The sequence below is a fragment of the Ochotona princeps genome, chromosome 8, assembly GCF_030435755.1.
Source record: "Ochotona princeps isolate mOchPri1 chromosome 8, mOchPri1.hap1, whole genome shotgun sequence".
Taxonomy (NCBI): domain Eukaryota; kingdom Metazoa; phylum Chordata; class Mammalia; order Lagomorpha; family Ochotonidae; genus Ochotona; species Ochotona princeps.
Window position 1 is genome coordinate 11633971 of NC_080839.1, and position 24919 is coordinate 11658889.

A 24919-nucleotide genomic window follows, 5' to 3' on the forward strand; every position below is an offset into this window, starting at 1 on the left:
AGTTTGTCTCCCTAGAGTCCCATGGCTGCCATGGGAATGCCTGACCCTGAGCAGGTACAGAGGAGAACTTCCTCTAACAGCTTCTCTGCCTTTTGGCTAGTATCAAGTGAAGAGTACTTCCCCACCTCCCCTGCCCACAGCCCCACCTAATTCCCTCTGCTCTCTTGCAGGCCCAAGTGGGTTAAGGGGTGGGACATTCTCAGTCCTCAAGAGGACTGGGCATGGCTGGAGAAGTGTCCCTCACACACGGTCTTCCTTCTGGAGGAGCAATTGCCAGGCCGACCCCAGCCTGCTTTCTGCTGCTCTCCACCCATTCCCCTGCTTCCTCCCTCCCCCCTCCTCCTGTCCCTGCCAGGCCTTTGGAGCAACAGAAATGCAGATCCTGAAAAGTTCTTGGTATAGGCTTATCAGACTGCACCCTGTCCAGGGCCTGAGCGAGTGGGTTGTCCCCTCCACTTCCTGGCTATGTTCCCACGTGGGGCTCAGGCTTTCTCTCCCCTCGCGATTGTAAGAAATTCTGGGCTGACCTCAGCAACCAACCCCCTAGTCATAGGCAAAGAAAGAGCTTCTGTCATGGAGCCTATCCAAAGCCCCAGAATCGACACTTCTTGGTTCAGCTTGGGTCATGTGCCCATCTCCAAGCCAATCACAAAGTTAGTCTGGGATACAGTCATTGGCTAGCCAGGGGTCACATATCCATCCATTGAAATACCTGCAATCACCATTGTGAAACCACTTCACCTCAGTGTAGGAGAGGGGAGGTTGGGACACTCTTAGGAAGGGGGAGGGTCCCAGGTACCCAGAAAGTGTGACTTTCCACAGACTCCTGTTCTTAACCGCGAGCACTGGCCTTAAAAAATAAATAAATTGGGCCTGGCGCGATAGCATAATGGTTAAGGTCCTCACCTTGACGCCCCGGGATCCCATATGGGCACTGGTTCTAATCCCGCAGCCTCACTTCCCATCCAACACCCTGCTTGTGGCCTGGGAAAGCAGTCGAGGACGGCCCAAGGCCTTGGGACCCTGCGCCCACATGGGAGACCTAGAAAGAAGTTCCTGGCTCCTGGCTTCAGATCAGCGCAACACCAGCCGTTGCAGCCACTTGGGGAGTGAATCATCAGATGGAAAATCTTGCTCTGTGTCTCTCCTCCTCTCTGTACATCTGCCTTTCCAATAAACTAAATCTTAAGAAAAATAAAAAATAAATTAATTAGTTAATAAACAAATAGTGGTTTTGCTTTTATTTAAAAGAGAGAATTAGAGGGAAGGAGAGACAGAGAGCTCTTCCATCTGCTAGTTCACTTCCCAAATGGTTGCAGTGGCTAGAATTGGGCTGGTCAAAAGCCAGGAAGGAGCTTGGAGCTTCTTCCAGGTCTCCCAAGAAAGTGCAGGGGCTCAAGACCTTGGCCATCTCTGCTGCCTTCCTAGGCACATAAGCAGGGAGCTGGATCAGAAATGGAGCAGCCAGGACTCAAACCAGTGCCCATAAGGGAGGTGAGCACCGCAAGTAGGGGCTATGCCATGGTACAGGCCCTGAGCGCTGGCCGTATACTCTGGTCTCCTATGGGTTGTAAGGAAAGCAACACTTCCAAGCTTCAGCTGTGCCAGCACTCCTGGAGACAATTTAGGGAGCAAGTTGAAGAGGATGAATGAAGCCTTCGCTTCTAAGGATGCCATCATTGTGTAAGCACTCTGGCTACTCTCACACCACCCCATGTGCTCACTTCAGCACCCATGTACAATTGTAGGTGTCCACATGGAGGTTCTGCAAAGCCTGTCCCTCCCTGGGTCTCTGGGAGAACTCAGTTTTCTGATCCATATCCCCTTGGGGTCAAGGTTGCCAATCCCTGCTGGAGGAGGAGGAACTGCAAGAGCCCATCCATGCCTGCCTCTCACCTCCAGTCACCAGTAGCAGCAGGAAGCTGTAGAGCAAGGGTGGGCTGCTGGGAACCTTCCAGCCCCCTGGGCCCCTCACACAACAGACACAAGAATAGGCAAAGCATGCGGGGGTTACCTCCCTGCAGCCGATTCATGGGAAGAAAAAAGCCAAGCCCCTAGCTCTTTCCCACCCCAAGCCACTATACCAGGGCCTCCTCATTCTCTATTTGTCCCCCATACCAAGCATGGAGTGGGGGGTTGCGACTAGGACCACTCAGGGTCTAGTCTGGGATAGAACTTAAAAGGGAATCCCACTGTGCGGGGCTGTCAGATCCCTGAACCCTCTGGGAAGCTAGAAGTACAGGGGGTGAGATGTGGATGCATGCTGGGACACTGCAGGCCTCCAGCAGTCTGGGAAGAGACAGCCTGCTCTGTACCCAGCTGGGCCCTGAAAACTACTTCCCACACTGGGGCCATGGCTAGCAGCTGAGACGGAAGTCCGGTTCCTGTCCAGATGCTGCCAGCCTATCTCCCATCACCCTAAATTGGCCTCATTCCTGCTCTGTTTAGGACTCCACCCGCCCCCCCTCCTCCACACACCCAAACAAGCACTTTCATTGTCAGAACTGAGTGTCCGGCCTACCAAGCCCCACCCGTGTTGTCTGAGCTCTGGCCTCTTGGCCCTGTGTCTTCAGGGACCCAGGACTCGGAAGAAGCGTTACGTCATGTCACCCGCCGCCTTTCCCTGTCCTTGTCATTTCCTTCTCACCAGGAATTATGGCTGCTGACCTGTTCTGGCCAGAGTCACTGCCAGCGTCAGCTTTCCTTTGAGAACAGGGCTTCGGATGCAGCCCTTGCTCACTGCTTCCAATGCCTGCCAAAGCCACGCTCGCACGCTCAGGGGGTGTGACCTTGGAAGGGGAGCTGCGTGGGTGAGGGAGTAGGTCATGTAGTGTGTTGGCAGGGGCTGAGAAGTGGCGTCGCTGGTGACGATAGCAGGTGTCACACTCCAGGACTGAGTTCAGAAGGGGGCAGGGAGGTGTGCCTAGGAAATGCCTCCATTGCTCACCCATGCTGATGGACACACACTGTTCACGCTGGCTGGCCAAGCACTGGCTCCCTCCCAAGACAGCGCCTCTTGGCCCAAGGCCTGCAAGTAGCCTTGCCTGGGGATTACTCATTGCTAATTATTGTTGTTGTTTGTTCAACCTGTGCTGGAGTACCTGGCCGTGCCCTGGGGGCTGAGGCTTACAAGAACTCCCACCCCCACTCCCATCTAGCTTCTCTGCCTGCTGTGCCTCTAGGAGGCCCCTGGCTCTGCTTGCAAAATAGAGTGGTTTGCTCTTGCCTCAGTGTCAGTCTCCTTTAGCTCTCCCACCCCAGACGCCCTCTCCCCCCCCACACACTCACACACATATACCAAGCTTGTCTGGTGCGAGTAGCCACCTGTGTGTGGCCAGACCTACCCTTACCTGGCATGATGTCATGAAGTGTGTCGGGGACCACCCCAGGTCTCAGCTTCGACGTCTGCTATAAAGTGAGGGTTCCTAGGTGCACCCTGTGCTCCACTGGGCCAGGATGCTGTGAAGTGATGCCATAGGCTTACATCAAATCAAAAAGGAAAACAAGTCCTCTGACCCAGAGCTAGCCTTGTGTCAGAAGTGGCCCAAGGCAGGTCAGCACAGCTTCCATCTTTCCCAGACTATATATGGATTCTAGAACTGATCTCATTTCAGTTTATCTTTACTCATTTTAAAGGTAGAAAAAGATAAACAAAGACAGACAAGGAGAGAGCTTCCATCTATTGGTTTACTGCCCAAATCATGCAACAGTCAGTTCTGGGCCAGGCCAAAGCCAGGAGCCTGGAATTCAACCCATGTCTTTTCTGTACATGATAAGAACCTGAGCATTTTGAGCCATCACCACCATTAGCAGGCAGATGGAATTGAAAGTGCAGCTGGGATTCAAACCCAGGCACTCCAGCATGCATCCCAAGCAGCATAACTGCCATGCCCTGGTCTTTCAAACCTGTACTCGCAGCTAAATCTCAGAGGGACCTGCAGATTGCAGTGCTGGCAGGTGGGCACACTCCCCCTCAGGCTGTCATCAGGCAGGGGTGAACACGAAGGCCTCGGAGACAGGGCTGAATGCAGGTGCACCCAGAGCCAGTGAACTTGCCAAGGTAAAAGCAGTGAAGGCTGCTCTGCGTCTTCATGCCTGAGGCAATGGACTTGGGCATCAGCAGACATTCAGGGCTGGCTCCCTGAGCAGGAGCCAGGGACCCCTGTATGGTGAGCCCCTGGGTGCCAGCAACACAACTGGGTGAGCCATGTCCTGTGGGTCAGTCTTCATTCTCCCTGGCAGATATTCCTGGAACAGCCTCAGATTTCCCCCGACCCCCAACCCAGGAATCCTCCTGAGGGGTTGGCCTTCCATTCCCTGCACACTCTGCCCCACTCCCACCCTGCCTGGCAGCCTCTAGGGCTTGGCTTGAAGACCTACCCAGGGTACGGTTAGATGCTTGGTCATGACCTGCAGTGGGAGGAACTGGGATGTGCTGGCCAGAGCGATTAGCTTCCTGGGAGAGCCTCTCCTCTCTTCTCTTGCCTTCTGCAGTGTAAATAACCCAGGCCTCAGCCTGCTCCCTTGGCAATAGCGGGAGGGGAATTTTCGGAAGATGGAGTTCCTGGGAAATGCCCACCCATTCTCTCTCTGCTCTATGACCAAAGTGCTGAGAATGGATCCGACTGGAGCTAGAACACTTAGCTGGTGGTGGCTGGGGTCAAAACTAGAGTGAGCAAAGCCCAGAGACATTAGTTTTCTCCCCCTCCATGGGTGCCCAGCCTAGCAGAGCTGCATGCGGTCACTCATCCCTGTTGAGGCTGGAGAGCAGGAGTGAGACAGCCTGCAAGGAGCTGCAGAAAAGGACTGCCTACTCCTATACCTCCACCTCAGCTCTGGGGAGACCTGGGCAACAGGAGCTGCAGGCCTAGCTGGCAGCAGCTACAGAGGCTGCCCCGTGCCTTGTCTTGTCAGCATTGGGTTCAGGCACGTCCCTTTCTTCGCCCTCAGACTCTGGGTCTTCCCACGTTGTTGACTTAGGTTTCCTGGGTCACATTTCCCATCAGCCTCAACTCGTGTGTCCTGCGTAGAAGGAACTGGGCTGCCTAGGATGGGTAGGCTAGATCCTGAGACCTGAAAAATTGTAGCACCCACCACCCACAGGGGCTTCCTCCTGAAGCCACGCTGACCTCCTCCAACAGTGAGACAACCGTGGAAGGGAACCTCCCCACCCCACCCACCCTGCCCTGGGGTTGAGTTGAAGGGGGAACTTAGGACCACCTGGTGCACCCAGCCATGGAGGAAATAGGCAGGGTACACAGGCAGCTGCCCCTGTGTTAGGTGCACCCGCCCCAGGGGCCCCTCCTTTGTTTACTAGAAAGGGAAGCTGGAGTGCCAGTCAGGACAGGAGCAGACTTGCTGGAGTTCAGGGATTGGTCACACCAGGAAGGGAGCACATGGTAATGCTGAGGAGTGACAGCCCTTCCCCCCTGTCCAGTCCTGCCTGCTCTGGGGCTCAGGGCCCTCTGGTCTCCCAGCCTTTACCAGCGTTTTACATGCTCCTGCACATGGATGTGGGATGCAAGAGGATAGGGGGATCTGTGTACATCCTGTGTCAATCAGAAGGAACTGGCAAGGAGCAAAAACTAAGGCGAGTCCTGGAATCCAGCTTAGGTCAAGCCCCAGAGTGCCCCCAAGGGAGGCCGCTGCTGTCATTATCCTGACTTCTGGCCATGGGTGAAACCTAACCTCCACACACTGGGCCCACCTCCAGAACCCTAGGGGGTGGGGAAGGCACCAAGCACTGGTGGCTGCTGATTGATTTTTCCCTCTGGAGAAGCTTCCAGGAGGTCACTAGGGTGCTTCTTGAGACTGGTCATCCCCTATTTGCTATTCTGCCGCCTTCTCTCCTCCCCACCCCGTTGTTTTTCTTGGGATTTTCCCTGCAGATTCAATCATGGGAATCAGCAAAAGAAGCAAAGTTGTGAAACTGGAGCCGTGCGCACACACATGTTGGCTCTTTTTCTCAGTAAATCCCCACTGCCTGGGGGAGGGTGTGTGTGTGTGACCACGCTCACGCTCACGGACCTTCCGCCTTGGTGTTCCTCAAGGCATTCCTCAGATCCCAGGGCCTGCCTTTGCCACACCTCTCCTCCTCCTCAGAAGGAAAGTTGCACAGCCCAGACTCCTGCATTGACATCCTTGGGCTCTGGGAGTGTGACTCCATGCCTCTTGGTTGGCCATTTTGCTTTTTGCCACTCTGGTGGGCAGTGTACTCAAGGCCATGTGCTTTGCTGGCAGTGCCCCACACTCATGTGCAGCCTTTCGTAGTGGGCTGTGTGTTATTGTTAATATGGAAGCAAATGCACTTTCATAGCAGTGAGGCAAACAAGACGGAGAAAAACCTTCCGGAAGAAGCACACGGATTTATATGTTCGGCTGAGTTATTCTTTTCCTGGTGGTCGGTGAATCTTACTTTCATAGCAGTGAAGCACACAGATGGAAAAGGACATCCCTCCCACAAGAGTGACTCCTCACCCTGGTGCAGACCCTCTGTCACCAGGCTCCCCACCACCCCCCAGCACAAACCTCCTCACTCTGCAGCCAGCCCTTTTGTCCCCAGGCCGCCCCCTCGCTTGGCCCCAAGCCAGCCCCAGCCTCCTACCTGGTCCTGCAGTCCCTGCTAGCCCTGCTGCTGCTTCCTTCATCAGCCCTCAGGACCTGTCTGTCTGGTGTTGTAATTGCCCCTGCCCCCACCCCCGCCCCCACAGGGCCATCTTTGCCTCAAATCCTGCTGTTCCTTTGAGGCTGGTTTTAGCTTAGTCACTTCCTCTTTGAAACCACTGAACTGTACCCAATCCCCCCTCCACACTCCCCTGTCCTCCCCTTACTCCCCCAAATAAAATCTAGAACCACCGTGTCTCCTTTGGGTTAATGGGGAAGCTGAGATTCCTGAAGACAGCCTCTGCCACAGGCCCATGTGCGGCTGGGACCTAGTCCAGGTATAGTATGTGGCACATGGGCCTCAGCCTGCCTTACCGGAGGCTGTGGTCCCTCCCCAGGACAAAGGCAAGCCAGGGGAAGGGAACACAAATCCTCACGAGAAGCAACCAGCTCCCCAGCAAGCTCGCCTGCAAGGCCACCCTGGCCTCCACCACTGGGCCTTCTCTCTGGCCACGGGGCAGTGTAGCCATCTGGTCAGTCCCATGGACCGGACCAGCTCATCTGCTTTGCTGAACGGAGCCAGTCCCAGGCAGGGCCCTTGTTGGTAGGGAAGGGGACACCCAGACAGCATCCTTCCTCTGGCTCTTGGACCATGGTATTCGGGTTTGAGAAGTCAAGTTCATCATCACGCTAAGGCTGGTGCCCTCAAAAGCTTGTGCTTCTGGCTGTATCCCAGGGAGGCCTTGGAGTCTGCCCAGAGGAGCTGCTGCTGCTGTTTCCGGGGCATCGCCTGGTGCTCAAGGAGGGCCCAGTGGTCCGGGCACAGAGGCTTTGGGCTGGCTTGGAGTTGCAGCACCATGGTCACCAAGCTGGATCCCTGCCAGTCCCTTCTAGAGCCTGCTCAGAGTAGACAGGTGCCTTTCTCCATGGGGTTTCCCTGCTGGAGGGGGTGATGGGGGGTGGGGAGACTGTGTTTCTGCTTGGCAGAGACTTCCTTTGCTGAAGGATGGAGGCCTTTCATCAGAGGGAAAGCTGGTGGTGGCCGCCTGAGGGTGGTGGGACCCAGAGCCCTGCCTGCCTAGGTTCCCCTAAAAGATGCCTTGCAGAACCACAGTGGTGAGCCGAGTGCCTGAGAGCTCTGGTGCACAGGTTCAGGGAGAGCCACCATGAGTCAGGAAGCAGGTCTCATTGCACCATCCCTCCAGGTCTGCTACCTGTGCCATAGCCTGCTGACCCTGGCTGGGGTGGTAGTCAGCAGTCAGGACATCACTCCAAACCAGTGGGTGAGTCTCGTGGGAGACTGGGGTGGCACGAGGGCCCCCAGCTGTGTCCTTTCCACCAAGCAGCCAGAGGGTTGGCATAATGGAGCCCATCTTGCTGTCATCAGCAGTGAGTGGGAGGCTGTGGGGAACCAGGGCCAGTCCCATCCTTCACTGTCCCTAGTGTATGCTGACCCCCCACCTTTGCCCTGCAGTTGGCCCAGCCCTGTCCTCCCTTTCCTACCCAACTTGCCAGCAGTCACTCAAACATGTGGCTGCTTTCCTCTGCCTCCATTTTCCCCCTTGGATGCGCCTGGCCACCCACCCACACCCTTCCCGTCTTCTTCTGCAGGGAGAACTGCAGCTGCTGTGCGTGCAGTTGGACCGCCACATCAGCACCCATATCCGTGAGAGCCCCCGGGCCATGCATAGGACCAACCTCAAGGATCTGGCCACCCAGACCTACATCCGCTGGCAGGAGCTGCTGGCCCACTGCCAGCCCCAGGTGGTGTCCCCTTCTGGCCCCCAGTCATCTGCCCCCTGACCCATGGGTGGGGAGGGAAGTGGTTGGGCAGGGCTGACCAACACCAGCAGCGTGTCCACCCCGCTGTGTCCGCCCCCTCAGCAGCTGCTGAGCTTCTAGCCCAGAGGACAAGGGTGGGGAGGGCAATGAGCCCGAACGGGCAGGGAGGAGATGCCCCCCGGGGGACTCTGACAGTGTTGGTCAGGAATCCAGTGCCCCCGGGGCAGGGCGAACAGCCAAGAAGCCCCCTCCAGAGCAAAGGCAAAGAGAAACAGCTCTAAAGAGGGGAGGCCTGGGCACAGAGTGCCAGTTTGTGTCAAGCAATGCCAAGAAGGGGTGCCAGAGACACCAGCTGTCCACCCCCTGCCCATTTGTCCCACAAGTCCTGGACTGGCTCTTACTCTGCTAGAAGGAGCAGTGCCTAGCTGTCCTGTTACCCCCCATTTCTACAGCAGCCTCCACCCTACCCAAGTGTCTCAGACTCTGATTAGCCCCATGTGTAGCTCCTGTCTATTGAATGAAGATCCATTTCTTCAGTCTAACGCTCTCCCAACTGAGCTATTTCGGCAGCTGAAGACCCGTTTCTCCATGAACCCATGTAACCCCCACCAGCCAGGTGCAGTCAGAAGCCCATTTTACAGATACGTCAATTAAGCAGAGGCCCTAAGCCATCCCATAGGCTGAGTCTGTGAATGCCAGAAACCGGGCCCAGAGCCAGCCCGATCCCCCCAAGCCTGGCTCTGACCCCCCTACCCCACCCTGCCCTGCTTCTGGCCTCCATCTTGGCAACCAGCTGCACCTGCTGGCCTGGCTGTGCACTCTTCCTTCCCTGACCACACTGGGTCCCCTGTCTTTCCCATGTCTCTGCCATGACAGAGACAGCTGGGGCTCCAGGAGCCATTTCCCCACCCTTCTTGCGGTGCTTCCCAGCTGTCCACTTGCCTCCCTTGCAGCCCTTCTCTCTCTAACCTCTGACTTGGGGCTGACACACTGGCCACAGACTGTGGCTTGGGTCTCAGATTTCGCAAGTCTCTGAGAAAGCTGGAGAGCGAACCTTACCCTCCCAGGCCCAGGAGCTAGATGACACTAGGTCTGGTGGGAAGCAGCGTGTGGGTCACGAAGAGCAGGGAAAGTGATTCGTGGCCTGGCAGAGTGTAATTGCAGCCACCATCCTCCTGCCACCCTGCCCTGGGTCTGGCACAGCGAGTGCAGGGCACCTCAGCTGAACACACTGCTGCGCTATGATCAAGTGGCCTATGAATCTGCTGTAACGCAGCCCTGGTGTGAGCTTTGGAAGTTGTGGCTGGGAGGAGACTTGGTGTGGATGCAGAGTGGAAGGACCTGGGGCGGGGGGGCTCAGGACGATGGGCAGCAGATGGGACCAGGCCAACACAGCCCCGTTTTCCTCCTTGCCACAGGCCCAGTACTTCAGTCCCTGGAAGGACAAGGACACGAAAAGGGGCAAGGGCAGCCCGGGGTTCGGGGCCTGCAGGAGGTGAGAGTCAAGGCCAAAGGAGGCCCAGAGGCTGACCATCCTGATGGAGCAAGATGAAGCAAGATCCCATCCTGCCCCTATCCCCTACCCCAGCCCCCACCTGCCTCCCACCCAGCAAGGGCAGGACTTCTGCCCACCTGGCCCTCCCTCCCCATCAGCTGCTCTTCCCCCAAGGCCTTTGTCTATATGGCTCTGGTTTCCTGAGGCCTCCTCAGTCCTCCCCGCCCTCCTCTCTCCCTGTCACTAATGTGAGGTTTCTTTGTGCACATTAAAGTCTTATTTCAGCATCAGCGGTTTAGAAAACTTCCTTCAATCCTTATCCCCAGGGCTCCTGACGCCTCTGCTTTCTGCTTGTGCCCTGCCCAGTTCTCACCTCTGACAGTGACGTGACCTGGCCAGGCCCCACCTCCTGCAGAGTGGGCTCTAGGCGAGTCCCAGGGGGAGGAGCAGCGACCCTGTGGCAGAAAGAACTGCAAAGCCAGCAGGGACATGGGCTGGGGGTGGAAAGCTGCAGAGATGGGAAAATGTTTGTTTGGACACACTCTGGGACCCCTTCCTCATGCCCCGCTCCTGCTGGGGAGGCTACCCCAAATGAGCTGGTGGATCAGGGCTGTAATTATGCTTAATTCGATTTATTGTTGAGGCCTGAAAGCAGCTCCTCAGACTCAGGAGTGGGGGCGGGTCCAAAGGCAGTTCCAGGTCTGGCTTTGGCTTTCCCTCTAAGCCTTGCCCTGGGTTGGCTTCACTGGTCTTGTTCCCTGCTGGGGTACTGGATATCTCTGACCTGAACCCCCACCCTGGAGAAGCCAGAGGGCCTGTATCCCCCAAGAGGCCACCCGGTGTCCACTTTCTCTTCCCACTCTTCCAATCCTGGGGAAGCATACCTCATCTTCTGTCCTCACACCTAGTGGGTGGGGATGGAGTTTTGCAGGGGTACATGAGCTAGCCAGAAGCAGCAGCCTGATTACCCCTGCCAGTCTGGGCTGAGCCGGCTCCTCAACTCAGCCCTGTGGCTGTTGCCTACGGTTCTGTATCTCTCTGTCATGTGTCCTTTTCCTTTTCCTTTTCCCATGCACAGGGGTTAGCAAGGAGAGGGCTGACCAGGAAAAAACTTGCTCCAAAATAAAGGTCCTGTCTACAGGCCCAGGGGCCTGTGGTACAGATTCCAGCAGTGTCTTCCCTGGGCCTGTTGCAGTCACAACTCCCCTGCCTGTGGGTCACCAACATGCTGGAAGCCCTGGGGGCATCTATTATTCAGACTGCCTGGGCACAGGCGCACGCTGGCACTGCCGGGCACCACACAGACAGCCTTTTCCGCCTCACAGCCTTTGCCAAATGAGAGGTGGAAGAAACCTTTCCCGGGCCAGGGAAGCTGACAGAGAGTTCTGGTTTCTGTTCCTGGCTGCATTGCCTGTGTCCTTGGCCAGCCATCCCACACCCCCCAGCAGCATCAGGGTGTCCTGTGAATCAGGGGACTCTGGGGAACCAGGCGCCTTCTCCTGCACAGCCCTCAGGGTGCCCTTGCTGGGCCACCACACATCCTGACAGGTAATCCTCAGAAACCTGGAAATCACCTTTGAAATTTCCCTTCTTTGTTCTGACTGCCAAGGGCAGAGAGGCCGTCCCGGGAGTCTGAGGCAGGGAGTTTCCAGGTCTCCAAGCTGCCCCTACCTGGCTCTGAGAAAGGGACCAAGCTGGCCACCAGGAGAGACACCCTGAGCCCTCCTTCCCAGCCCCTGGCTTCTGGCTTCCAAAATGCACTCGTTCCGAGAGAGAAACAGACACCAAGGGGAGGGGAGGGGAGGTGTTGGTGGCAGCTCAGTCCCTTCACAAACCTGGCTGTAACCTGAGCAGAGGCGTGCAGGGGGAGGTCACCCAAGGGCGCACGCTATCCTCTGGGGCCTGTAATGGGTGCTCTCTGGGACTGGCTGGGAGCTGACCAGATCACCTTACACAAGGCAGGTAGGGTGGGCAGGCTTTTGGCACAGCCATGAAGACATCATCTGGGACACCTGCATGCCGTGTGGGAGTGTCTGCTCCACTTCTGATCCCAGCTTCCTGCTGAGTGAGGCCCATCCCAGAAGGCAGCTCAGTCTCTGGGTTGCTGCCATCCACATGGGAGCCCTCAGTTGAGTTTCAGGCTCCAGGATTGGGCCTGACCCAGCCCAACCTATTGTAAGCATCTAGGAGCAGATGGAAGTTCTTTCTGTGTGTCAGTCTCTGTTTCTGTACTTTAGATTAATAACTTTAAATATCGTTAAGTGAAATACAAAAATACTCCGGGATGATTAAAAACTCAGGTTCCTCAAGGCCAAGCTATCCTCAGCAGTGCTGGCAACTTTGCCACTTGCACTCAAGGTCTTTGACCTTTCCAGATCCCAAAAGCCCCTGGGAAAAAGTAGAGGGATATCCTGATGGAAGCCACTGGAAAAACAGTATCCGGGGCTGTGATGACCGACGTTTTCCTGCTTCCCTTTGGTGGTGGTGACTGGGAGGGGCCGGGAAGGGAAAGGCTTCCCAGGTGGACAGCTTCGATAACTCTCCCTCCAGAGGAAGTAGGGAGAGGAAGTCCTTTTCCTATGTCCCTACTCATCTCAGTCAGCCCCCTTCCTTGTCATTTCACCATCTGCACTGATAGCACCTCCCCGCTGCCTTGGGAGTAGCCTGGGGATGGATAACCAGAGACCTGGGGCTCCTCCTGCCAGAAGGCTGTCTTGGTAGTGGGGGTGGGCGGGCGGGCAGGCAATTCCAGGGCTGGCACCAGGACCCACGTGTATGAGAGGGGGCTTAACTTTAGGGAGATTCCTGGCTGGCTGTGCAGCTGGACCAAGCTGCCAGTGGCTTGCAGGAGGACTCCAGCAGGCATTTCACTTTTGCATATCTCTTTTCTTGACTTGGCCATGAGCAGTTGAGCGCATGGGGGCGAGTAGGAGGCCTAAGACCTGATGGGCAGAATGCCAACCTAGGGAGACTGATAGGCATCTTTATTTCCTGGCCATCAGATCCTTTTTTTTAAAGATTTATTTGTATACTTGCATTTATTTGAAAGGCAGAGTTATATAGAGAGGGAAACAGCTCTTTTATCTGCCGGTTCACTCCCTATGTGGCCGTAATGACCAGGGCTGGACCAGTCCAGAGCCAGGACTTTGGAACTTCTATGTCTCTCACATGGGTGCAGGGGTCCAAGAACTTACATCATCCTGTTACTTTTCCAGGTCATTAGCAGGGAGCTGGATTGGAAATGGGGCTTGAATCAGTGCCCATATGGGATGCCAGCACCATAGGTAGAAGCTTAATATGCCATGCCACAATGCTGGCTCCTCTTTTTTTTTTTTCTCCCTTAATGGAAGACTCAGGAATACTCATTTTTCTACCGGTTGTGCTTTTATTAAAAGTATGAATCATGAGCAGGCAGTCCTGCAGGAAACTTTATCTTCTGCCCACCCACCCACGGAAAAGGCCAGTGCTGGCAATGAATAAGAACAGCAGGAAATGCATGGAGGTAGAAGAGATGGGGGGGCGGGGGTTGCAGCCGGAGCTATACCTTGGGGGAGACCGGGGAAAGAGCTGCCAAGGCTCGGGGTTGGGGGTGTCTCTTAGCTGGGGGCTTCTCTTTGTTTACATCCCTGGCTTTGGGGGACTCAAGCACCTGCCACTGAGGGATGGAAGAAGACTGTCCCTGCTAGTGAAACCCAATCTCCTTTTGAAACTTTCCACTGGGCCATCTTGGGAGCCTGGGCCAGAGAGCTCAGGTCTCTCTGCCTGGGCACCCTCACACCTGCAGGCTGGGGGGGACGGGCTGGGAGGGGGGCGCAGTGAGGCTTAGAGGTGAGGAAAAACAGGAAACGGAGCATTGTTAGGATATCTGGTGACTTGGTGGAGAGATAGAATCCAGAGTCCCAAGACCTGATTTCCCACTCCTGCCTTGGTGAGTGACAGTGGAGCTGCTAACTCACCTTTTGGAGACATGTTTTATCCATAAAACCAGACACCATAGCGACTGGTGGAGAGGTGGTCATGTAGGAGAGAAGAAACCTTAAAGGTGTGAGAGGCAGGCTGCAAAGTCTGAAGTTGTGTTGGAGTGTGAGGGGCAGTGCCCGTTCAGCGGTGGGGCTGTTGGACATGGACAGGCAGATGTGGTTCTGACCCATGGTGAGTTTTGCCCACTTGCCCCTTAGCTCTAGCATCTCCAAGCTGATAGCTTTTTTTGCCCCCGGCTGGAGAGGAGCTGGGAACTGTGGCTTTGGCCAGCTCTGGAGAAGGGGCCTCTTTATGTTTGACCAGCAAAGACTCAATTGTTACTGAAACCAAACTGGCTGCTTTCCTCAACGATCTCCACTGCTCTTCTGCTCTCCACTTTGCAGATGCCAAGTTTTAGCCAAGAATAAAAGCTGCTGTACAGCTAGCTGATTTATAATCCAGACCTGCTGACGGGGACTACAGCCTGCCTTCCCTCCAGGACTGCAGCTTGGCTCCAAGTGGAAGGTGCAGGGCGTGGGGGGCGAGGGGCTGGTACTCCAGGTCCACCATCAGCTCCCACTCATCCTTTGCCTCCCAGCCAGGGGTTGGCATCCATCTCCAGGTGCTACACTCGAGGAGGCTGCCTTGAAAGGTTCTTCTGTCCACCTGCCCAGCTCCAGGGACCAGCTGGCAGGAAGGACTGGCCAGCAACACTGCCCCAGGAGGGCAGAGCTACAATTTCCTTAGAAGAGCAGCTGGGGACCCATCAACTTTGCAGTGTGGAGGCTCTCAGCCCCTTTCATCTGAACATCAGGGCTGCAGCCACTTGTTCAACAGCTTTCCAGTGGCACCAGAAGGAGTCATTTCCTGGGGGAAAGCTCTGCCTGGAGCCCAAGAAACAAGGAGTTGAGTGTCTCCAAGGACTCAAGGGTCTTCCTGGCTGGCCAGGCTCATTTCAGTCTGAGGGCAGAGGCCAGTGGGGATGTGGTGGGAGGGGTACGAGCAAAGTGGTAGTATTTGGACCAGCACCCCTGGCACACTCGCCTGGAGCTGGGTCTTCTGCTTCGTTTTTGGTACGTTCCAAACCCCACCGTAGGTCTTTGAGGGCCACTTGGAAGAAAGATTAGGTGAGTCCAATTCCCTCTCATCCTCCCACCCCCTACCCCCCACCAGAGCCCCGAGAAATGCCTGGCGTTCCTCCCTCCGGGTCCGGGTGCCGTGGCGGACACCGTGACTCCAGGACTCGCGGCGGCCGGGCAGCAAGGGGTTCAAGCCCCCATGGGCTCCGGTGGGTGGCAGCCCCATCCACGGAGGGCCTTCGAGTCCGCCCCCAGCCTGGGTTCGTCACACATCCCCCCTCCCTCGCCTGACGTCAAGGAGGAGGGGACGATTACGGGTCGAGAAGAGTCGTACCCGCCGCGGTGGCGCGGGGAACCCGAGCCCAAGGGCGCGCAGCAGAGCCGGGACCGAGGGGCGGTGGCAAGAGGGGGCAGCGAGGAGGGCTGGCGGCGGCGCGCAGGCAGGCGGGCGGGAGGACGGCGGGCGGGCTAGGAGCGGGCCGCGGTCGGAATCGAGCGCGAGGGCGGCGCCCGGGGAATCGGGCTGCGCGCAGGAGGTGAGTGAGACCGGGCGTGCGCGGGGCAGGGGCTGTGGGGATCCTGGGGCCGCTGCTTTGTCCCCCTGCTCCGGCAGAGAGCAGGGGCGCGGAGACAGCTGTCCGTCCGAGCACCACTCTGCGTTCCTCGCGGGTTGCCTGGAAGGGGCTCGGGAGCGGGGCGAACGGTGCTCGCAGCCCCGGCGGCCGGAGGGGCTGGCCGGTTGATGGAAGCGAGGTCGAGGGAGTGTGTGTTGTGTTGGGTGTGAGGGGGTGGTCCCTTGTGCTGTCCGGTCCGTGGCCGCGATCCTCGCCAGGCTCCCGAATTGTCCCCCGCCCCCCGCTCCACCACCCCAGACGGAAAGTTTGGGGCGGGCTTGGACCGAGGCCGATGTTGTGGGATCGGATTTCCCTGCCCCGGCCCCCCGCCCGCCCGTTCCGCTTGGGGAGGTGGGCTGTCCCGGAAAGCAAGGCCCCCGTCGGCCGCCAGGTCCAGGGCTAAATCGCCGCTGCCCGCGGGCAGCTGCTCCGGGTGGGCAACGTCACGGAGTGCACCGCCGGGACCCCGCACCCTCCCACCCTTACAGCCTCTGGCTACTCGTTTTCCCCCGCCCTGGGAGGAGCTGGGGGTGGGGGCGCCGCTGCGCTGGCGGGTCCGCGAAAGGAGCGCGCCGCGGGATCCAGCCCGAGCGTGCGGGTAAGCGGCGGAGGCAGGGTCGGGGGTGCGCCGGGGTGTGGGGGGCTATGTCGGGGGCGATCGCAGCCCAAGCCCCCCGCCCTTCCCGCGCTCTGGTTCTGGGCCGACAGGGGGCGTCCGCAGGCCGAGCTTCGCCACACTCCCGGCGCCGCTTTGTTTGCATTCAAATCCCTGGTGCGGGGGAGGGGAGAGCCTGGGGTGAGGAATGAAGGGGGACAGGACCCGGGACGGGGTCTTTATCGGGGGCCCTTTTTTTGTTTGGGGACGAGTAGGTCCCCAGCTGGGTCTCTGTACGCGGCACGGGAAGGCTGGAATAGTGGGAATCGGTCCGGTTGGCCTTGCGTAGGCCGGGATTCTCGGGGTGCAGTCCCGGAGTTTGGAAAGGTTCGTGAGAGCTGGGGCGGGGGCGGGGGTGTGTGGAAGCGCAGTAGGTGCCGGCAGTGCGCGACGCGTCCCACCCCCGCGGTCCGAGTGGAACCCCTAGTGCTCTCCACCCCCTTGTCCTGCCTGAACCCCTCCTTCCCCAGCTCCGCCTGCCGGCGTCTTGGGGGAGAACCCTGATGAGACCGCGGAGGGCTCTTGACCTGCGGCCCCGCAGCCCCGAGGGCTGGTGTCTCTTAGGAGGGTTGTGCGACGAACAGGATGAGGCCCTGGTCATTTCCACGCCCATCCCACCCACTTCCTGCCTCCCTCTTGGGCAACAAAGGGGCCTCGGGAAGCTGGGCCCCTTCGGCTCCCGGCCCCGCTCCCACTCCATCCCTGCTGATGTGGAACGGGGTTTTGGGCTCTGCCCGGCTATTGTCTGCACTGGGGGAGGGGACCGGCCGGGCTGGGACCTCTGGGCGCCACAAAAACGCAGTCCGCTGCACCCAGTGCTTGCTGCGGGGGAGTAGGGGGCTTTGCAAACTGTCTGTCCCCCCTTGAGAGGTTTGCGTGCCTGAGCGAGGACTTCTGGCGTGCTGTTGTGGCTGCAGCGGAAACGAGGTCCTGCTGCTTGCGTTTATTTTAAGGAACTCCCAACCTTTTAGGTGGTAGAAAGGGATCCCTTTTAATTTTTCCTAGCAACTTCCTGTTGCCGAGAAGGGAGTGGGGAGGGCCTAGAGGCCGAATTGGACTTCTGAGTGCTTGTCCACGCCTCCTGGCGGACTTTGCTATAGCCCTGTCTCCCCACAGGAGGACCCCTGTCTTTGTGGGGCTGCAAAGGCTCAGCTGCGGGTTATAGGAGCCCCTCCATAGAGAGGCAGGAGGGTGACCCAGGGGCAGGTGCAGAGGCCTGCCTGGGTGTGGGGGCCTGTCCTGTCCTGTGTCTTGATTCTGCCGCCTTGTCTGTTTTCTCTACCTGTAATGCTGACCCTTTCTTTTCCCTCAGCAGGGCAGCTGGCCTGAAACGTTGAGCCAGCCCAGCACGTGCGGCTTGCTGCTGTGCCATGGCCCCCCACTGGGCTGTCTGGCTGCTGGCTGCAGGGCTGTGGGGCCTGGGCATTGGGGCTGAAGTATGGTGGAACCTTGTGCCCCGGAAGACTGTATCTTCTGGGGGTGAGTGTCTCAAGTTGGGAGGAGCAAAGAAACAGGGTAGGGGAGTTGGAGGGGACTGCCTGCTGCTGCAGCAGGGGTGTAGCTAAGGGACCCCCCAGTCCTGGTTGCCAGGTTCTAATGGGCCTTCTAAAAAGTAAGTGGGAGTGGTCCAGTTACGCAGACCTGGTTGTGCCTAGACCAGGACCAGGGATTTTGCGCATAGATCAAGACCTGGGATTTGCCTCCTGACACTTCATACTGGTTTTAGGCAGATCTCACTAACTCCCGACCCCAGACTTGCCTGCCCCCAGAATGTAAGGGTCTGAGGCCATTCTGCTTTGCTCTCCCTTTGCCTTGCTTCTTGAATTTTTGCCCACACAGCACCAAACCAGGACAGGTATAAAGCCCCGGCCCTCCTAGTTTTCTCCATTCCCTGCCCTTAAGAGCCCCCATTAGCCTTAGCAGATCCTCCCTCTGGCTGCTCCAATGCTATGCCCCACTGGTGGTGTGTGTGTGCATGGCATTGACAGAGCTCAGCCTGCAGCCCTCCCTCCCTGTTTGCATGCACCTGCAGGAAGAGGTGATGTCAGGTGTTTGTATCATCCCGGTACTCTGGGGACCTGGGATGAGCTCACCTCCCAGAGGCTCCACTTTGCTGCTGGCCTCTGCCTATCTGTGCCCACCATTGCCTCTCAAGACTTTAGGGCTGGTTTGGGGGGACCCTGAGGACAAATCAGCAGCTCTTGGGGGCCCAGCATAGGAACCGTGTGGTGTGGTGCTTAACATGGTCTCAAGCTCTGCATGCCTCATGGACAGCCCCTCCCTGTAAATCAGTCAGCCCTGACCCATGCCCCCTGGCTTCCCTGGCACTTCCCCAGCATGGCCCCCCGGTCCCCCTGCCGTCCTATCCCACGGGTCAGTTGAATTTGGGGGCTGCTGGCAGGATGATTTCCTGAGACAAGGAGCTTCCTCACAGCACTTCCATATCTCGTGCCCTTTGGGGTTGGTACCCTGGGCCTGGGTGAGATCCTCCTGTGCATCCACAGCAGGCAGTGGAGAGTGGGCAGCCTGGGAAGCTGGAGGGTGGGTGGAGTAGGGGGGAAGCGCCCTGCCCTGTGGCTAGAGGTGTTCCTGATTCCAGAAAGGGAGCCCCAACAGCCCAATGGCTTCCTCTGGCCGGAAACTGTGGCTGAGATATCCTTCCTCTTCCATGTCCTGGATTTGCCTCCTGCTTGCAGGCTGTGGAAAGCCCAAGGGACACGGTCAGAGCCCAGGGCTATTCAGCAAGCACCCCTGATGGCCCATCAGGGGTCTGGGCTGGTCCCCACCTGGGGAGAAGTGGGAGGATGAAGCCTGAGAGTACAGGGAGAGAGAAAGACCAGTGAAGGGGATCCGCGAGTTCTGCTCAGCCTCAACTCTGCTCAACATGGTCTGTGTCCTCCCCCCCACCCCGCTCCCCGCAACCCTCCCTTCCTTGTTCCTGCAGAGCTGGCCACGGTTGTACGGCGCTTCTCCCAAGTGGGCATCCAGGACTTCTTGACTCTGACACTGACGGAGCAGACAGGGCTTTTGTACGTGGGGGCCCGTGAGGTCCTGTTTGCCTTCAGCGTGGAGGCTATGGAGCTGCAAGGAGCGGTGAGAGGTGGGGCAGCGGGAGGGGCGTGGGTGGGGGGGAGAGGGCAGGGCCCCGAGGGGGCGTGGCTCGCTCCTCCCACCAGTATCTTGGACATTGTACTTGGCTTCTGATTCCTCCCTCTGCTTAGGAGTGAACTTTCCTCTTCCCTGGGCATTTAAGGGGTGAGGGCAGTTCAGGACATGTGTCCTGTAGTAGACCAAGCCTCCAGAGCATTGGGACCGTGCCTTTGTGCCACAGGTCCCCATGTTGCAGCTGTAGGCCTTCTCCTGTGGGACACGCCCAGCGTGACCTGCTGCTGATGCACCCTGTCTGTCCGCAGATCTCCTGGGAGGCCCCTGCTGAGAAGAAGACGGAGTGTTCCCAGAAAGGGAAGAGCAACCAGGTGGGTACCAGGGCACTGCCCGCAGAGCCATGGGATGGGGGTGGGGCAGTGCCTGGGGAACGCAGTCACTGCCCAGCTCTGCCTTAGACCCAGTGCTGGTCCTCAATGTGGGGCGCTTGTACCCCTTGTTAACTGGATGTCTTTGCCCCCATAGACGGAATGCTTCAACTTCATCCGCTTCCTACAGCCCTACAACGCATCCCACCTGTACGTCTGTGGGACCTACGCCTTCCAGCCCAAGTGCACGTACATCGTGAGTGCTTGCTGCATGCCCCTGCTCCCACCTGCCTCTGCCCTGGGAGGCTGGGCTCACACTGGCCTTCCCTGCCTTTCCCCTCTCCCAGGACATGCCCACCTTCACCCTGCAGCGAGGAGACCTCGAAGACGGCAAGGGGAAGTGTCCTTACGACCCAGCCAAGGGCCACACTGGCCTCCTTGTGGGTGAGTGGACTAGTTCCTCCTCCCAAGGGGGTCTGGTCCCCATCCCCCTCTGGCCCCGCTCACCCTGTGTATGTGTGTCTCACAGATGGGGAACTTTACTCAGCTACACTCAACAACTTCCTGGGCACGGAGCCTGTTATCCTGCGTAACATGGGGCCTCGGCACTCAATGAAGACAGAGTACCTGGCCTCCTGGCTCAACGGTGAGCCCTGAGAGGCTGACATGGGGCTGGGGTACCTGTGGCACACCGCTCCGTTGTCCCTCCTGCACCCCCCCCACCACTGACTGGACCCCACTTTCCCACAGAGCCTCACTTTGTAGCCTCGGTCTATATCCCTGAGAGCGTGGGGAGCTTCACAGGGGACGATGATAAGATCTACTTCTTCTTCAGCGAGCGGGCTGTCGAGTATGACTGCTACGCTGAGCAGGTGGTGGCCCGTGTGGCCCGCATCTGCAAGGTACTGGGTCCTGCCGGTGGTGGCGGGTCTGGAGGGGAATTGGGGTGGGTTCCCTAGGGGACCTAGCAGGGCTGACCAGCCTTGTCTCCTTACCACCTGCCAGGGTGATGTGGGAGGCGCACGGACCCTGCAGAAGAAGTGGACCACCTTCTTGAAGGCACGGCTGCTGTGCTCGGCGCCTGAGTGGCAGCTCTACTTCAACCGGCTACAGGCCATACACACTCTACAGGGTGCCTCCTGGCACAACACCACTTTCTTCGGTGTTTTCAGGGCACGATGGTGAGTCGACTTGGAGTGGGGGGGGGAAGGAGAGAGGGAGGAGCAGGTGTTCGGCTTAGAGGCAGGGAATGGATGTGAGAGAGTTGGCTGTGGGGTGGGGGTGGACAACCAGGTGGCTGATTGTCCAGAAGCCAAAGGTAACAGTGGGTACCGGCCGCTCTCCTAAACTCTCTGCGGGAGGTGGGCAGAGGGTGTACCCGAGAGCAGCCACTGCATCTCTGCTTGTGTCTACTTCATGCTGTGTGCCTGGAGCCAGGGGGAAATGGGGTAAGTCAGGCAGCACACCTGATGCACTCACGGCCCCTCCCTCACCATGGTCACAGGGGCGACGTGGATGTATCAGCTGTGTGTGAGTACCAGCTGGAAGAGATCCAGCAGGTGTTTGAGGGACCCTACAAGGAGTTCCAGGAACAGGCCCAGAAGTGGGGCCGCTATACGGACCCGGTCCCCAGCCCCCGGCCTGGCTCGGTGAGTCCTTTGGAGGGACAAGGGTGTGCGTTCCCACCTGCAGGCCCCAGGGCCCGGCCCACCCACCCCTGACACACGTACCATGCCCTACCCTGTCCTATGTGCAGTGTATCAACAACTGGCACCGACGACATGGCTATACCAGTTCCCTGGAGCTGCCTGACAATACCCTGAACTTCATCAAGAAGCACCCACTGATGGAGGAGCAGGTGCGGCCTCGTTGGGGCCGGCCCCTGTTGGTGAAGAAAGACACCAACTTCACCCGCCTGGTGGCCGACCAGGTCACAGGGCTGGATGGAGCCACCTATACAGTGCTGTTCATTGGCACGGGTAAGTGAGGGAGTACACAGGAGGGCCCAGTGTGAGGAGGTCTGGGGGTGCCCCCTTCCCAGAGGGAGGAGCTTGTGCAGCCCTCTGACGGACTCCTTCCCTCACCTGCCTCCCTAGGAGATGGCTGGCTGCTCAAGGCCGTGAACTTGGGGTCCTGGGTTCACCTGATAGAGGAGCTGCAGTTGTTTGACCGAGAGCCCGTCGAGAGCCTGGTGCTATCCCAGAGCAAGGTAATGCACTGGGCACTACACCATGCTGTCCCCTGTCCTCTCCATGCAGCTCGCCCAGCTGGGGCTGAGTCTCAGGAAGCTAAGAATGTGGCCCGGCCTGGGGCGAGGCTGCAGGGTCAGAGGTGGGCCTCGGTACACTGCCCTACATCCCCCTTGAGTTATGCCATGATTTGGCCAGCCTCTTGGTTCATCATGAGGCCCCACTGATCTGGAGCCCTCTGGAGCTGTGAGCTGTTCATGGTGCCCTTGCCCCATCTGCTTCCTGGTAGTCCCCGGCAGGCTGTGTCCTAGACCCTCTGCATCCTAGGCTGGGTCCCTAAGGCCCTCATGTTGGACCCCTTATAGTTCTTTCTGGCATGTTCATAGCAGGTTCCTCCCCACCTCCCAGCACCCTGCATTGTTGGTCTGTTTACCTCTTACCAGTCAGTGTGATTCAAACCTGTTCCCCAGCACACAGAATAATGACTGAAAGAAAGCGTGTGGTTGAATAAACACGCATATCGGCAGTCATCCTTCTAACAAATGCCTTAATGCAATGCTGCCGCTACCATGAGGACTGCTTGGTTTGGAGAAAAACATCTTTCGTGTGTGTGTGTGTGTGTGTGTGTGTCCTTGGCCTTGGCCTTGGCTCCATCTCTGATAAGGTCATGTCTATAAGGTGCTTATGAATGTGTCTACCTTTAGTAAAGCCCTGCATGAATTCTTGGGGTCTTAGCGTTCCTTCTGCGGCACCTCCTCTGGTCCTTTGTGCCCCACCCTGCACAATCTTGCCTTGGCTGCCTCACCTGTGGGCAGGGGTGCCGGCTCACCCTCCCCTCCTTGGGTCCCTGTTTTCTCGGCAGAAGCTGCTGTTTGCCGGCTCCCACTCTCAGCTGGTTCAGGTGCCCTTGGCTGACTGTGGGAAGTACCGCTCCTGTGCGGATTGTGTCCTTGCCCGGGACCCCTACTGTGCCTGGAACGCCAACACCAGCCGCTGCGTGCCCGTGGGGGCCCACTCCGGGTAAGGCTGCTGGTGGTGCCTGGGGACCAGGCTGGGTAGTCGAAACCGGGGTTGCTGACGGACCCTGCTTGTCCTACCAGCTCGGTACTGACGCAGCACGTGACCCTGTCAGACACGTCGGGTATCTGTAACCTGCGGGGCAATAAGAAAGGTGAGCTATCTTTGTTGTGCCTGCTGCCCCTGGGGCGATCCTGGCCCCCACCTGTGGCTTCTGCTTTCCTGGGTGTCTCGCCTTGACTCTGCTCTTGTCTTTTCTCTCTGCCGCTGTAGTCAGACTCACTCCCAAAAACATCACAGTTGTGGCGGGCACGGACCTGGTGCTGCCCTGCCGCCTTTCCTCCAACTTGGCCCACGCCCGCTGGACTTTCAGGGGCCGTGATCTGCCTGCCGAACAGCCCGGCTCTTTCCTCTATGACGCCCGACTCCAGGCGCTGGTGGTGATGGCCGCCCAGTCCCACCATGCTGGTACATACCACTGCTTTTCTGAGGAGCAGGGGGCCCGGCTAGCTGCTGAAGGCTACCTTGTGGCCGTTGTGGCTGGGCCCTCCGTGACCCTGGAGGCCCGGGCGCCCTTGGAAAACCTGGGCTTGGTATGGCTGGCCGTGGTGGCCCTAGGAGCCGTGTGCCTGGTGCTCCTGCTGCTCGTCTTGTCACTGCGCCGGCGGCTGCGGGAAGAGCTGGAGAAAGGTGCCAAGGCGGCTGAGAGGACCCTGGTGTACCCTCTGGAGTTGCCCAAGGAACCCACCAGCACCCCCTTCCGGCCAGGCCCGGAAACCGACGAGAAGCTCTGGGATCCTGTTGGCTACTACTACTCTGATGGCTCCCTCAAGATTGTGCCAGGACACGCCCGATGCCAGCCTGGAGGTGGGCCCCCCTCTCCTCCTCCTGGCATGCCTGGCCAGCCCCTGCCTTCTCCAACACGACTTCACCTGGGGGGTGGGCGGAACTCAAACGCCAACGGTTATGTGCGCTTACAACTTGGAGGGGAGGACCGAGGCAGCCTTGGGCACCCCCTGCCTGAACTCGCGGATGAACTGAGACGCAAACTGCAGCAGCGCCAGCCCTTGCCAGACTCCAACCCCGAGGAGTCGTCGGTATGAGGGCTCCCCCACCTCCGACCACAGCGGCGGGGGACACGTGGGAGCTGTAGCTCCTACTTTGCACAGGCACCAGCTACCTCAGGGACATGGCATGGGCACCTGCTCTGGCCTGGGACAGATGCTGCCCAGCGCCCGCCCAGCCATGAGGACCTGCTCAGCACGGGCACTGCCATTGGGTGTGGCTCACCAGGGCACTGGCCTCGCAGGAGGCGTCTTCCTCCTCTGTGAATCACGGACATGTGTAGGACCCCCCCTCCAGCAGCCAAAACGTTGCGAGGCAGAAGTTTCAAGTTGTGGGTGTTTGTGTGGATTTGTGTTTGTATGTGCGTGTGTGTGTGTGTGCGTGTGTGTGCATATGTGGGCACATAGCCTTCGTGTCTGTTAATTCTTCCCTTGGCTTGGCCTGGGGTCCCCCTGGTGAGTCACTGGAGCTATGAAGGGGAAGGGGTCGTGCGGCGCTGCCTCTCTTACCCCCAGCTGTCCCAAGTCTGGGGCAGTGGTGTATATATGGGGTGGGCGGGCAGGGTGCTATACCCCTTTGGGGAAGTGCTGGGCTCAGGGGCCGCTTGGTCCGTCCCCTAGGGCTGTGAATGTTTTCAGGGTGGGGAGGGGGGGTGATGGCGCCACCTGTGTGTTTGGGGGGGAGGGGTGGGCGGGGCCTCCCTTGGCTCCCCGGGGGTTCAGTGGTATTTTATACTACGTTCTTCCCAGCCTTGTCTGGGAAAGGTGGTGTAGGGGCCAGGTGGGCGCGTTGTGCAAACGGCCATATGCTCTCACACCCCTAGGAGGAGGCCTCCTCACAGTGTAACTTATTGTGTCCCGCGTATTTATTTGTTGTAAATATCTGAGTATTTTTATATTTGACGAATAAAATGGAGAAAATGAAGCCGTCAGTGTAACAGGGATAAGGCAGCAGAAGGCAAACCCTCAGCTGGACCAGCAGCCCCCC

At 58.3% G+C, this 24919-nt stretch overlaps 2 protein-coding genes across 6 annotated transcripts in view; both read left to right on the forward strand.

Annotated features, from left to right (window-relative positions):
- The window catches only part of FAM178B (family with sequence similarity 178 member B), a 137048-nt gene extending 126876 nt beyond the window's left edge, over window positions 1-10172 (forward strand). Inside the window, exons 14-16 of the mRNA XM_058667570.1 lie at window positions 7809-7886; window positions 8215-8367; window positions 9804-10172. Of these exons, the coding sequence (XP_058523553.1) occupies window positions 7809-7886; window positions 8215-8367; window positions 9804-9884 (312 nt within the window). The 3' untranslated portion in view covers window positions 9885-10172. The remainder of the gene's footprint in view (window positions 1-7808; window positions 7887-8214; window positions 8368-9803) is intronic.
- A 5064-nt stretch (window positions 10173-15236) lies between these two features.
- Window positions 15237-24522, forward strand: SEMA4C (semaphorin 4C). 5 transcript variants are annotated; one of them, XM_058667574.1, is made up of 15 exons: window positions 15237-15455; window positions 17501-17667; window positions 19133-19281; window positions 19602-19664; window positions 19819-19917; window positions 20009-20105; window positions 20191-20307; window positions 20412-20563; window positions 20667-20842; window positions 21166-21310; window positions 21418-21640; window positions 21758-21870; window positions 22713-22870; window positions 22951-23021; window positions 23141-24522. In XM_058667574.1, exons 2-15 carry the CDS (start codon window positions 17559-17561, stop codon window positions 23968-23970), a joined length of 2502 nt encoding a protein of 833 aa, XP_058523557.1. In that variant the 5' UTR covers window positions 15237-15455; window positions 17501-17558; the 3' UTR covers window positions 23971-24522. The 5 variants fall into 5 exon arrangements, with proteins under 5 accessions (XP_058523557.1, XP_004590827.2, XP_058523559.1 ...); XM_004590770.2 differs by having other exon boundaries at window positions 17504-17667; XM_058667576.1 differs by lacking the exon at window positions 15237-15455 and adding an exon at window positions 15478-16131 and having other exon boundaries at window positions 17504-17667.
- The last annotated feature ends 397 nt before the right edge of the window (window positions 24523-24919 follow it).

What these genes read in the sequence shown, in the direction of transcription:
- SEMA4C (XM_058667574.1), top strand. Translation starts at nt 17,559, where the DNA reads ATGGCCCCCCACTGGGCTGTCTGGCTGCTGGCTGCAGGGCTGTGGGGC. An exon ending in CCACACTGGCCTCCTTGTGG is followed by an intron (nt 20,106 to 20,190) that starts GTGAGTGGACTA and finishes TGTGTCTCACAG; the next exon opens with ATGGGGAACTTTACTCAGCT. An exon ending in GGTGTTTTCAGGGCACGATG is followed by an intron (nt 20,843 to 21,165) that starts GTGAGTCGACTT and finishes CCATGGTCACAG; the next exon opens with GGGCGACGTGGATGTATCAG.